The 14866-nt window shown below is 42.0% G+C and overlaps 2 protein-coding genes across 4 annotated transcripts in view; both read right to left on the reverse strand.

The window, feature by feature from the left end:
- Positions 1-4578, reverse strand: part of MCCC2 (methylcrotonyl-CoA carboxylase subunit 2) — a 37289-nt gene extending 32711 nt beyond the window's left edge. Inside the window, exons 1-3 of the mRNA XM_069962826.1 lie at positions 4323-4578; positions 2044-2110; positions 813-897 (exon numbers count right to left, since the gene is read on the reverse strand). Coding sequence (XP_069818927.1) covers positions 813-897; positions 2044-2110; positions 4323-4562 — 392 coding nt within the window. The 5' untranslated portion in view covers positions 4563-4578. The remainder of the gene's footprint in view (positions 1-812; positions 898-2043; positions 2111-4322) is intronic.
- Positions 4579-12604: 8026 nt separating this feature from the next.
- The window catches only part of BDP1 (BDP1 general transcription factor IIIB subunit), a 48315-nt gene continuing 46053 nt past the window's right edge, over positions 12605-14866 (reverse strand). For all 3 annotated transcript variants that reach the window (XM_069962828.1, XM_069962830.1, XM_069962827.1), the window contains exon 45: positions 12605-14599. In XM_069962828.1, the coding sequence (XP_069818929.1) occupies positions 14474-14599 (126 nt within the window). In that variant the 3' untranslated portion in view covers positions 12605-14473. The remainder of the gene's footprint in view (positions 14600-14866) is intronic.

Below are 14866 nucleotides of genomic sequence, written 5' to 3' on the forward strand. Positions count from 1 at the left end.
CACAATTCACTCTAGCTAAGATAGAGAAAAGTACATTGTGCTCTTTATCCAGCTTAATTAGAAATCCATTCTCTACAACAACTCAAAAATTTTGACTACAACGGGGACACAAAAGGAGTTGTCCCTTGAGAAACAACCACCTTTAGAATGGACCCCAGGCCGCTGCTGGGAACATATAATACTACATTGCAGCCATTTTAATGTGCTGCCCACATTATAATACAAGAATGTTGTATATGACATGTTAGACATTTGTGGTTGTAGTTTGTTTCTACTGATGATAATAACTCAATATAAAACGAAATATACCTAATACAAAAATGGCTCATGTTCTTGGCAAAAGTGCAGGTATTTGAGGTAGCTGGCAGCTGAAGCTATATAAAGTGTATAGGCACTGTTCGACTTAACATACCATCAAGGAAACAATATTACTAAAAAATAAACACTTGACAACGTTTCTAAACCAGTGTGTATCCAGAAAAACATTTTGAGTGAATTTCTTAAATCAAAAAACACCATCTAATATGAATGCATGCTGATAACCATATTATGGGTCAACAAATATAAAGAGTGAAAAGTCACACAGTGATAGCACTGTCCTCATTATATATCCATTTGCACCATTATTACAGCCATAGTTGGACTATGTTGCTTTTAGGTAAAATAACGTCCGTGGTTTTGTAATGACGGCTGTAAATAATAATCATGAATATTATTAATGGCCGCCATTATCAAACAACGGCCGTTTATCTGCCTAAAAAAGAAGTTGCGGGAACAGAACCTGTGGTTTCATGATGAGTAAAGCTTCTTACCCAGGATCTATAAGTCTATCAATTCTTTCTCTTGGTAGAAGTTTCCCTCTGGAAGTGTGGAGTGTTCGGGCCTTTTCTCCTCCTCCTGAAAAAAATAAAGACAATAGGGGAAAAGTAATGATAATGATAAGTGCTATATAAAAGCTTTATAGGAGCCTGAACTATTAAGAAAACAAATTAGTGACAATTATCTATAGGCACCACTCTGCCTGTCAGTGCACTCGGCAGGATGATTGACAGGGAAAGGACAGTAGCAGACCTCTCTGCCTGTCAATCATCCTCTCCGAGCATAGTGACAGACAAAGAGCTGTGACCCACCCAGATGACTACCTGCCCTCCTCTGCCTGCCGCACACCGTCAGATTAAAACTTTATTTTCTGTGGTATAAAGGCCGGTACGTGAATTATGTAACATTATTGATAAAAGTTGTCACTTGTCCCTTTATATGACTTCAAGATTACCGAGAGTAGTGCCATGAGAATGAGAGTAGTACCCTGGGAATAAATGACGCAGTCTTAAAAAAATATTTAAATATCATGTATCATATATTCATCCATCTACAATCTACTATATTGCAGTCCCATTCTGCTGTAGTTTGCACCTCTGCTTCTAATAGTACAGCGATTGCAGGTGCAGAGCATTTATAAACAATAGAGCCACACTGGGATCATTTTCATGGCTTATCCTGATAACGCCTTAAGGCTGGGTTCACACTACGTATATTTCAGGCAGTATTTGGTCCTCATGTCAGGTCCTCATAGCAACCAAAACCAGGAGTGGAATAAAAACACAGAAAGGATCTGTTCACACAATGGTGAAATTGAGTGGATGGCCGCCATATAACAGTAAATAACGGCCATTATTTCAATATAACAGCCGTTGTTCTAAAATAACAGCAAATATTTGCCATTACATGGCGGCCATCCACTCAATTTCACCATTGTGTGAACAGATCCTTTCTGTGTTTTCAATCCACTCCTGGTTTTGGTTGCTATGAGGACCTGACATGAGGACCAAATACTGCCTGAAATATACGTAGTGTGAACATAGCCTTAAAGGGGATCTGTCAGCTTCCCTTCACACACTTTCAATATACCAGAGGTAAATACACAGTGACTCAGCAGAAAAATCCTCAAATGACACAAATTTCTGCAATCTTTGGACTGCCCTTAGCTTATATAAACCCACACATGAGATATGCACACCTTCAGGTATATTGTGGGTCACTTACCAAGTCGTATCTTTTCTGCTTTTTCCTGCAGCTCTGTTACTAATGCCTTCATTCTATCATAGCTCTCCTAATGGAAACAATAAAAGGCCTACTATAATAACTTATAGATCTACTTACACATGTGGAATAATGCATTCTTAATAAAGTGTCACTGTCGGTTACATTTTTTTTTTGCAGAAATCAATAGTACGACAATTTTAGAAAACTTTGTAATTGGGTTTATTAGCCGGAAAATGCATTTTTATCGTGAAAAAAAAATATTTAAAGCTCTGCCCCCTGTCTTCATTGTTTTCTATAGAGAGGGGAGGGGTGAAGGGAGATGAAGCACTAAAACAGGACAACAAAGAGTTAATTTACAGCTACATCAGAGGGCTATCTCCTCTGAAGTCAGCATTGACCTCTCTGACCTCTGAATACCAGCTTTCACACAGCTCCCACTGTGTAATCCTTTGTTCTCTGCTGGCAACTAATCTCCCTCCTCCCCCCTCCTCTCTCCGTAGGTTACACAGGGCCCGACTGATGTTGAGTTGAGATTTCCTGATAATGAGCAGTGGATGAGAGAGAGAGAGAGAGAGAGGAGGGAGGGGGGGACCTGGGAAAAGGCTTTTTAAATGCAGATAATGGCATATTTGCCTAATAAACCCAAAAGTTTCTTAAAATCGCCTGGACTATTGATTTCTGCAAAAAAAAAAAAAAAACGACAGTGACACTTTAATATATCTCTCATTATCTTACAAATAAAGTCATACTACCCAGATAATATACCAATGCCACCTTGCTGATGTTTGGAATGATGGGGCAGTACTGGTACATACACCTGCAGTATATCAGCATGCACACATTACATATTGAAGAATAGCATTGGCAGAATCCATACAAAAGTTATGCATGAACGTAGAAAACATGAGCTGGAAGGCCACTGGCCCCATCCCTGCTCTAAGACACGTCAAGTTTTGTTTTTTTGTTTTTTTTTAAGTGATAGTGCAGACAAACTAAACAGCCAAGGGTAATAAAATATAATGGCACACGGGGAGATCTAGCAGACCTTGTGCAGAGAAGTCGCCACATTGCAATCAGACTGCTGCTTTCATTTTTAAGAGGCTTCTTGAAAAAATGAACACTGCAATCTGATTGGTTGCTAAAAACAAGCGCTCCGCTGTTTCTCTGTACAAAGTTTGATATACTGTATCTCCCCCATAGTGCCAACAGGTCGTACTTACTGTACTTATTCTCAGAGACGCAATACAAGCCCAGAATGCCTGTGTAATATCGCATATATTTCTTCAAAGGATGACATTATAGCAGGAGATCTATATCACACCACCTGTGTCTATGGGATATGACGTCGATATAGTGTGTGTGTATATATTTTAACCAATAGGAGACATATAGTCTCGAATTGTATTTATATTTTCGGCATCAACACAGAGCAAACCAAAGTGCAGACAGAGGCAGAGAAATGGCTGCCACAAGAGAAACAGATCGCTGATCTCAGGAAGTCTCCATGCAGATTTCTAGGACCGTCACTTCCATCCTGTGGTTCTCCAGCTGCTGCAAAACTACAACTCCCAGAATGCCTGCTGAAGAGCCACAGGTTGGAAACCGCTGTACAAGAGGCTTTGGATTCAGAATGTGGTGTGGATCCTGATTATCCTTCTGTTGTATTTACAATGCACATCAATGAACAATACAGGCTACAGCTGTCATGCTGGGAGTTGTAGTTCTGCAACAGCTGGAGAATTACAAGTTGGGGAACACTGGACTAGGCAGTAATAGTCATATGGGTAAACCAGAGATTTATTAAAGTACATATACTGTAGAGCATATACTACAGCCACCTGCATATACAATGAATATGGCATGCTGGGAGTTATAGTTCTGCCACAGCTGGAAAAAAAAAAAGACTAGACAGTAAATGTCATATGTGTAAACCAGAGATTTATTAAAGTACATATACTGTAGAGCATATACAGCTGTGACTACAGCCCCCTGAATATACAATGAATATGGCATGCTGGGAGTTGTAGTTCTGCCACAGCTGAGAACACAGGACTAGACAGTAAAGGTCATATGGGTAAACCATAGATTTACTAGAGCACATATACCGGAGAGTATGTACGGCTGTATACAGCCCCCTGCGTATACACTGAATATGGCATGCTGGGAGTTGTAGTCCCACAGCAGCTGCAGGGTGACTGCTTGCACACACTAGTCATTGCGCTGTTGCAGGCAGTTCCGTCCCATTAGTCTCTATGACCCTGACCCGGTGACAGGCCTACCTGGTAAGCCGGGGAGCTAGAGTCTGGTGGGGAGCCGACTGTGGCCACCTTGTCTCCGTGGTAGAGTCGCCGGAGAGCGCCCATGGAGCGTCCTCTCAGGAGAGCCCACCGGGGCCACATTGTATGTAGCATGTATGCGGTGCTATAGGGGCCCGGCACTACCGTACAGCCCAGTGCTGCTCTCCCTGCCCGGTCAAGTGCTCCGGAGAGGACGCTGCTGGCCACACCCCCGCATGACATGTACACAACGTAACCGGCTGCACACCCACTGCCCGCACCAACCAGACCCGGCCGCCATTACTTCCTGCCCGCCTCCCTTCCGCACACAATAGAACGGACAGGACTAATATACATAGGACGCGCTTTATATACTGCCAGGGCCGAAGGATCCAATCAGATCTTTGCTTTTATTTTGAGGCTGTACAGAACCTAAATCTGATTGGCTGCCATAGGAGTTTCACTGCTGATTGATGAAAAGTAGACCAGCCCATAGTAACCAATCAGAACTAGACGTAGAAAACTAGAAGGCAGAATCTAATTGGTTGCTGTGGTCATTTTTTTTCCTGTCAAATCTTTATTAGATATACACATTTAAAGGGGTAGTCCACCCAAAAAAAATTTCTTTCAAATCAACTGCTACCATGAAGTGCCAGAGATTTGTAATTTACTTCTATTAAAAAATCTCAAGCCTTCCAGTACTTATCAGCTGCTGTATGCCCAACAGGAAGTTGTATTATTTCCAGTCTGGAGAGCAGGAGAGGTTTTCTATGGGGATTTGCTCCTGCTTTGGACAGTTCCTGACATGGACAGAGGAGGCAACAGAGAGCAATGGGTCAGACAGGAAAGAAAACACCACTTCCTGCTGGACACACAGCAGCTGATAAGTACTGGAAGACTTAAGATTTTTTTAATAGAAGTGAATTACAAATCTCTGGCACTTTATGGCACCAGTTGATTTGAAAGAAATTTTTTTTTTGTGGACTACCCCTTTAAAGTGTACAATGCTCTGATAACCACTCATATTTATAAAGGAAACATGCACATAAGCTGTAGAGCACAGGTGTCAAACTCAGCCCCCCTCCCCCCAGCTGTAGCCAAACTACAACTCCCATCATGCCTGGACAGCCAAATGCAGTTTTTTTCCCTTTTAACTGTATATTTTCAGTATTATCCATTTCAAACCATTGTGCTTGCAACTTCCTTTATTTCTGCATTTAACGCTGGGAACTTATCGCAGACCATTTGTGAAAATCAGCAATGGTTCACCGCCTCCTGACAGGCATAAAATGTATTCATGCTCTTTTTTTGTGAGAAAAATTGCATATAATAATTTTTTTTTCTTTTGCACAAATCGTATCTAATAGAATGAATAATACATTTCCCCCACAGTACTCAAACGTATTTTAACGTGTACCTCCGGTGTATTTTCTTTCTGACAAAAATCATGGCTGTTGTTGCAATTTGTAATAACAGCCGTGATTTATACAAACCATACGTTGTCTGTGAATGAATAGAATCACGGCCGGAGCATATACTTCGTATACGCTCCGGCCTGGATTCCATCCGGCTGCACGAGAAACTGACATGTCAACTTTCTACGGCCACAGAAAACCTGTCGGTTCACACTATGGAGTGTGCAGCTCCGGCCGCAAGCTCCATTGTGTGCAGCGGTGGATTTGGGCGCACCCACATCCGAATTCAGCAGAAGTACTGCAGTACAGGACGGGATGACCTTTAGTAACCGGCCGGGTCACAGAACGGCCAGTGTTTCACTCAATGTGAACATGGCCTTATAATGTAAATCTATTCCGAATTTGGCACTAGAATAGGCTTTGGAGCTACCTATTGTCCCCTTTAACCTCCATATATAACTATACCTTATGAGACAAGCTTCTGTCTCCACAATATCCAATATGATGCTGGTCTGGAGACGGGAGCTATGAGGATGCAGCAGACTCGCCTCATAAGGTACAGTTCTATGCAGTGGAGTCAATGGGTGCCTGATGATGTGTCTGTGTGTAACAATCACTTCTAACAACAGTTTTGCTTAGAAGGATAGAGGATAACGTATAGAAATTAGTTTTAATACAGACTTTTTTTTTTGTCCATCCTATGAACTCAAATCTTAATTTCCAGCCTGATCATAACTGAAAGTTTCATAGGGCGGCACAATTAGTGTAGGACTGCTTTTCTTGCAAGATTTAGACAGAAAAAAAAAAAAAGCCTATTACTATTCTTTGGACATTTGTACAGCAATATCATAATCCATCTGTAAGGCTGGGTTTACATATATAAGTTGGCATCAGTTGCATTTTTTGCCTAAAAACTGACCACAACTGATGTTACAACTGATGCCAAAAATGCATCAGTTGTGATCAGTTTTTCTATCCGTCTTTTCATTAAAAAACATCAGTTGCCATCAATTTCCATCAGTTGTCATCAGTTGTCACAAGTTGCGCTCATCAGTTGACATTTTTTTCCTGTCATTTTCAATGGGATTTGCGGGGGAGCGCACGGGGGCTATATACTAAATTGGGGGAGCTCACAGGGGGGCTATATACTACAAGGGGAGAGCGCACAGGGGGGCTATATGGGAGGGGGAGAGCGCACAGGGGGGCTATATGGGAGGGGGAGAGCACACAGGGGGGCTATATACTATTGGGGGAGAGCGCACAGCAATGCTGTATACTAATTGGGGGAGAGCACACAGGGAAGCTAAATATTACTGGGGGGGGCAACAGGGGGGCTATATACTACTGGAGGAGAAACAGGGGGGGTGATATACTACTGGGGGACCAAGGGGGGACTATAGGGGAGGGGGAGAGCACACAGGGGGAGATATATGTTTATTTTGTGTACTATTTGCCTGAACGCCGGATGCCAGAGCCGAACGGCATGCGTCCTGCCCGGCGAGGCATCCGGCGCTCTATTCGATTGAATTGGTGCGGGGCCGCATCACCGGAGCGGCGGTCCGCCAGGACGCTGCAAGATGCGTCCTAACGCACCGGCGATGCGGCGGCCACTAGTTCATCGCCGCACATTTTGAACGATCCCATTGAAAACAATGGGATCAGTTCAAAGATGCGTTTCCCTCCGGCGCTTTTCTCCTGCGCCGGAGGGAAACGCCGCACCGCCGGACATATGTAAACCCGGCCTAACTCGTCACATGGGGACTTGTGCCAGTACTATGAAAACATCCATATTGGCCAGCTGTCACACAAACAGCCTATTTTATTACAGCTGTATTGCAATCTTTTTTTTTTTTTTTTTGCAGACCCAAAAGTCTATTTAAAAGCCAAAAGGCTATTTTAAAGTATGTTATTGCCCAACAAAAGTTATACAAATTACCAAAGGGAAAAAAATATATATATATTACGGGAAATGCACATATAGTGCTTTTTTCCCTGCACTTACTACTGCATAATTTCTTCCAAAAATGGTGACGTCACGGCCCACTGTATAAGTCCCGGATGTGAGGGCTGGGTGGCAGCTGCTGCTAGGGCTATGGATGGCAGGACTGTGCCCAGCAGTTGCTGCTTCTTCCCCCAGAGCTCCTGGCAAATTTGTGGTGCCCGTCCCCCAGGATAATATTGCTGATATCGGGGCAGACCCAAACACTCGCCTGGTAGGAACAGCTCCCCCAGCTCGGGGAAGCTTCTTCCTGCCTGCAGCAGCTCCCTGGGATCTTCTCCTGTCAGCTGGCACCCTCACTCCAGCCAAAAGAAGGTCCGGGGGAGCTGCTGCAGGCAGGAGGAGCTTCTACCAGCGTCGGGGAGAAGCAGCGCCATTGCCAAGGGCTGCCGGTGCCCAGGAGAAGGTCCAGGAAAAGAATTACATAATTGTTTTTTTTTTTTTTTTTTTTGCAGAAATCAATAACACAGGCGATTTTAAGAAACTTTGTAATTGGGTTTATTAGGCAAATATGCCATTATCTGCATTCAAAAAGGCTTCCCCTCCTCCTCCTCTTTTCCATTCACTGCAAAATATCAGGAAATTGTGTCTTGTTGCATAAAACATGCCCCTGTCTATGAAGAGGGGAGGGGGGAGGAGGAAGGAGGGAGATTAGTCAGCAGCAGAGAACAAAGGATTACACAGCGGGAGCTGCATGAAAGCCGGTATTTAGAGATCAGAGCTGACCTCAGAGGAGATAGCCTGGTGATGTAGCTGTAAATTACCGCTTTGTAGTCCTGTTTTGGTGCCTCATCTCCCTCCACCCCTCCCCTCTCCATAGACAACCATGAAAACAGGGGGGAGAGCTTCAAACTGCTTTTTCATGATAAAAATGCATAAACCAGATCACAAAGTTTCTTAAAATCGCCTGTACTATTGATTTCTAAAAAAAAACAAAACAGTGACACTTTAAAGAGAACATTTAAGTACATCATGAGGCACACTTCCTAAATATATACCTATGCCTGGTATGATTAAAAAAAACTTCCTTTGAAAAAGTTCTACACTGTATGTAAATGCAGGCCAACTAGTCATCTGGGCATTTTGGCTGGTGCATGTAGTCACAGTGTCCTGGATGTGCCAGCGCTGTAATCACAACCCCCTCTAGGCGTGATTCACAGGGCTGTAACAGCCATACGTTGCAGGTAGCGGTCTTCCAACTAGTTGGCGCTGACCTTTTCAGTACAGAAGAGTCATTTCCCACTGTCCGCCATGATGACAACATTGAATCGCCGAGTTGGAAACCACCTGCTGCAAAGTATAACTGGTACAGTGCTGTGAATGATGCCCAGAGGGGAGCATGATTACAGCGCTGGCATGCCCAGGGGATTGTGACTACCGCCACAACACCCAGATGAATATTTACATTTACATATAGTGTGGGACTTTTTCAATGTAAGTTTTCTGATCATAACGGGCACGGGTGCTGGGCATAGGTATACTGTATGTTTAGGAAGTGTGCTCGGTCATGTACCGGCACATTTACTTAGCTCTATATCACTTTTATGAGTGATTGGTTCCCTTTAAGAAAATTTTGGGCAAGTCCCAAGTGTTTAGACCCTAAACAATCACTACAGCAACTGGGGAGAGCCGAGCACTTCTCTCCCTGCTCTCTGTACTAGAAACCTAAACATTCCCAGAAACATAGGCTATAAATCCATCTTGGTTACGTGGTAAAGGGCCAGGAAAAAATGTTATGGGCATGCTCTTCTGGCATGTTCTAGTCATTGCCCACTGTGTGAACACTCAGAACCATGTCAAACCTGACCTCTTGGAGTCATGTCAATTTTTTTTTTTTTTTTACACAGTGGGTATTTACTATGGAGAAAAGTGATAACCTATAGGTTACTTGGGGCAGATCTCCTCCCTCTCTCACATCATGATACTATATTGTTTATTTTGCACAATTGGGAAACTGTTTCTGCCAGTAATCTATGTTGGACTATTAGTTTATTTTTTGTCATTTGTTTATCTCTTTTTAGAACCAATATATTCATTGTATGGGACATTGCAAAAAGTTCTATTGTGTCTTTCTTTTTTTTTTTTTTTCTCCCATTCCTATGTATTGTATTTCTTCTAAACATGCAAAAAAATGTAATAAAAACACTTATATCTTATATCTTTTTTTATAGCTATGGGCTTTTAATATTAACAGACTGACAAGGGGATGCTGTTGCCACAGTCCTTTTTTTGAGCTGCTGCTTGGTTCCCATGCAAGGCACCGGCCTATTCCCGAGCAGTGGCTGGGCATGAAGCACTCGGAGCGGTCCCGCCGAAGCAGCTCCATTAGAATCACGCCACCGGCATCCTCGCGCCAGCCTGTTAATGTAAAACGCCCATATAGATGTACATTCGATTTAATCTATGTGGCTATTTACAGTGTATTTTAGAAATGCAGCATGTGCTACTTTCATCTGTTTTGAAATGCAAAAAGCCCACTGAAGTCTACAGAAAGAGATCAAAACAAATATAAAATATATGTTTTCCGTATTGCATCTGTTTTTTAAAATGTAATTAAATTTCCTGCCTAAGACGCCCATCAGTATTTACTGCACAGAAATAGTGATACAGTGCTAAAGCGATACAGGTGACACTTGATTTGTATACTTCCATCTACCAATACGCTTGAAAAAAACTATGCTTTGGGCATATATAAAAATGTGCATAATACTAGTACTGTAAGTATAAGAAACAGACAGATTAAAAACATCACTTGCATTTATTTTTTACATAGTGTACATTTTATACAGTTACAAATAAAATAATCTGAGTATCAAAAATGGGAAAAAGTAAAAAAAAATCCAAGAATAAATTTCAAACATCATTCAAAAATACAAACCAGAATGTCATCCATAGAACTAAGCTTTGTTCAGAAAGCAAACACAACACAAAAGCACACCAGTGTAATGTTCATGTACACAAGATCTTCATTAAAAAAAACAAGAATAAGTGTTATCTGTGCAATAAACATGTATGTCACCTGACTTTTACCATTAAGTGGACACTTGGCTTCTCCAGACCTGTATAATTTAGTAAATATTTATGTTCCCCATAAAGCAACAATTCTGGAGGATGTCCTGTCCTGTTCTACTAGCTATATATTTCTAGTAAGAACAAGAAATAGTCATTTGGGCATTACCAGCTGGGAATGTGTCCCTTCTTTATAGTCTGACACTATCCAATCAGAGCTGACAGTGTCACACAGTGTAGGGACACCCCCCACTTGGTAACACCCAATTGGCTATTTAGTCATAGTTCTAGTTAGAACAACAGGGGTACATCTCACAGCTATAAGAATAGATGTTCCAGAATTGTTATTTTATAGGGAATGCGGTGTTAAAGTCGGCTTTAATCTCACATGTGTTAAGATTTTTGTATTAAAAAGATACAAAAGAGAAAAGAAGGATCATACAGGGCATAAAACGTGAATATATAGACAATTCCAAATATAACACAAAAAATTTTAAGTTAATATCTACCTTCTAATGTTTTGAGGTTCAAAATTCTGTGGTGGGTATGGCTCCATTTATACAGAACTCCAAATGCATAGACATAGATTTAATAAGTTATATTCTAGCAGACTGTAGACAGTGATGAGCGGAGAGCTGATCCAACGAAGCACTTCGCTCAAGGTTGGAAATATAAATTTTGTACATGTAAGATTGGCTCATCTCATTCACCTCCGATATAAAGCACAAACCATATTATGCTGTAACAAAGCAGAGCTATATTTTGTCCAAGTACAATCTGTTATGGGCCGCCCTAGCCCTAATGACAATGACATCCATTATCATGACGCTCAGATGAGCCATGGTAACCAATTCATACAAAGTCATTTCATCTTTAGGTGTTTTTTTTTTTTTATCCAAACAAGTACATACTCTAAAACAGTTGTCTGATATGAAAAATGTATTTCCATCTATAAGGACTATTTGCAAGTGGATGTTTTTGACATAGCCACAGGATATGCTATATATGTTCAGTAGATGCCCGCCTCTCAAGGACCCATGCCCTCTTCCAGCATTGCTGCAGCTGTGTCTTTTGCTCTAGAGGACCTGTCCTGTATTACATAGACAAAACATTGATTTAAATGGGCCTTGTGTAATATTAAAAGGGGTTATCAAGGAATAAAAAAACAGCTGCTTTCTCCCAAAAAGAGCACCACACTTTCTGTTGAGAGTTGTTTTTCAACACTGCCCCATTCATGTCAGAATTGAGCTGCAATACCACACACAAACTGAGGCAGCGGCGTAGCTACCATGGAGCTAGACCATGCAACTGCTATGGGGCCTGTGCATGGGGGGCCAGGCAAAGCATGGTACTAGCTAGTCCACTGAGTGCAGTGCCACACAAACTGTAAACCAGCATCAGCTCGGACCTGCAGGGCACTGTGGGTAAAGGGAAGAGCTGAGGCTGTGATAGTCTATGCTGTGACAAAGTACAACATGGGGACAACTGCGAGACACCGGCTGCAGGTACATGACCAGGCAAACCAGCGGCTACTCCACAGGCACACTGTTCCCCCTATTCCAAGCGTTCAGCACAGTTGGCAGCTGTGATGAAGACTCCCAAGTCTGCTTTAGACCCGTGCAATACCTACAAATTAGGGATGGTCCGAACCTGCCGAGGTTCGGGTTCATATGAACCCAAACGCTCGGCAGCAGATTCCCGCTGTCTGCCCGCTCCGTGGAGCGGGCGGATCCCGCGGGTGTAACGCCTGGAAAACTGGGATACAGCCTATGGCTATGGCTGTATCCCAGTTTTCCAGGCGGTCCTCCCGCTGGATCCGCCCGCTCCACGGAGCGGGCAGACAGCGGGAATCTGCTGCCGAGCGTTCGGGTTCGTACGAACCCGAACCGAACTCGGTTCAGACCATCCCTACTACAAATACATCATAGTGTTTGGCACAGGCACATTCTCCCCGAGTTTGGCATTCCTCCCAGCGTTCACTCATCCGCCAGCCAGCACAAAAGCGACCATGACAAACATTTAGTTTTTTTCTATGGGGCCCCTTGCGTTCTGGCTACGAGGCTCTGAGGCAAAAGTGGTGCTGTTTCTGGAAGGAAACAGCTATGTTTTTCTAATCCTTTAACATTTACCCTGTAGTAGTACTGGCAGTAAATATAATACTTATAATATAATGCTGTGATACTCTGAACAGCTTACCGTCAAGAAACCCTTCTAACAGGCAGGGGGATTGCCCATAGTGCACAGGAATGTCTTCGGAGCTTGCCAGAATAAGTAACTTATTACAAACTTATTACAAGCCTTAACCACGTGGTTTAAGTATGTAAGAATTTCTTAGATACGGATATAAGAAAGGCAATATGACACTTGGAATCTAATTTTATGAGAAATTAATCCAGGTTATCAAAGTGACCCTAAAACTTTTCCTATAATGGTAGTTTCTAGAGATGAACAAATAGATTTGCCAATTCACCTATAAATAAATTTGCCAAAATCCTATTATTTTATAGTGTTAAAAGGGGTGTTCCTATCACCTAATCATTAGTTAGGTGATGGTACAAATGCTAGGATCCCGACAACCAGCTATGAGAGCGGTGGCCAGGCATCATTGGGACTGGTGGTCGGGACCTGGGTAAGTATGATTTTACTACTTTTAAGTCTCCCTCTGACATCCCTTATGTCTACAGGGCTTGGATTGTCCCTGAAGGCATGTTTAATGTCAGAGGTAAAAACCGCAGAGCCAAGTTCATCCAGCTTCGTACAGCTGTAACCATCCTTGCACCCCCTTTAACATGTTAGATGTTTTAAATTAACTCTTTTTTTCAATTCATGTCCTCAAGATCTCTGCTCGCTGTCAGTTATTAGGATTCTGCATTATTTACTTCCAGTGAATTGCTGTCTGTCCTGTTCATCCGTTAGACACACTGGAGTACAGCTGGTTATAGCTTCTAACACAATCATCAAATGACCAAGACAGATTTTTAACCATTGAAAGTAAGCAGTTAAGGTTCCTATTGACTAACTGCAAGCATCTGGAACACATAAACATTGATACAGGAAGTATATTTTTTTTAACTTGAATAACATTTAATTTTACTATGGATAAACTTACTAGTTGGCATGCACAAGCAACAATGGAGATGGTAGAAATATGGAAAAGTTTTCAATGAATTTTTTAAAGTTACATTTTTGCATTTCATTGTCATCATTATAGATATATTTATTTCCCTCAAAATTCACTGTAAATGTTCTTCTGCTCAGGCAGTAAGCTCTATTTGAAAAGGCACCAGATTATTATATGAACTAGGAACATGACACTTTTCCTCCTGTTGATACTATAGGTTTACAGCACCAAAACGGAAATTAGATCCTGATGAGATTTCCAACCTGCAGTATGAATCAAGAAGAAGCACCCCCTACAATACAACTGTATGGTGTTAATATGAAAGAAAAAAAATCATCCTGTTAATGCTATAATTCAGGTAAGCTAGTCCAAGTATATGAACCTGATGATAGCATCCTGTAATGCATTGCACAGCAACGTGTAGCAGCCTACAGCTCAAAATGAGCCAATAAATTAACTTTAAATAAATAAATAGAGATTTCTTTAGGACTGTACACAACAGATATACATAAATTTTAAAAAAAATACTGTTCATGCATGTTCCCTGCTGTACAATGCACATCCAGCTCACATACTATACAAGACATGTGGAGCCACCAGCTAGGGTCCATCAATCATCCACCTCCATGAAAATATCACTAAAAAAGTATTCTGACACCGGAGCGGCTTCCTCTTCAGTAGCAAGCTCAGGGGTTGTGGATGTTTTTTGTAGTTCTGGCTCTGGACTGTCTGAAATCTGAAATGTTAACAAAGACATAAGAATCAGTGTGGGCCTCAATGCGAAACATATAGCAGAGCCCCCACCCAACAAGTTCCATTAATAATACTTGGGGTCTTTTTAAATAAATCTATTCCTTTAAACGGGTGGCACTTTATAGCAACATTTATCAGCTTTCTGCATTTGCAACTTTATGCCATATAAGCACTTACATTAGAATCCACAATGATTATATATATATATGAGGCCCTGCCCCTGCTGTGCCATCCTGCTCAGCGCCCATTC

Source organism: Dendropsophus ebraccatus, chromosome 3 (assembly GCF_027789765.1).
Source record: "Dendropsophus ebraccatus isolate aDenEbr1 chromosome 3, aDenEbr1.pat, whole genome shotgun sequence".
Lineage (NCBI taxonomy): Eukaryota > Metazoa > Chordata > Amphibia > Anura > Hylidae > Dendropsophus > Dendropsophus ebraccatus.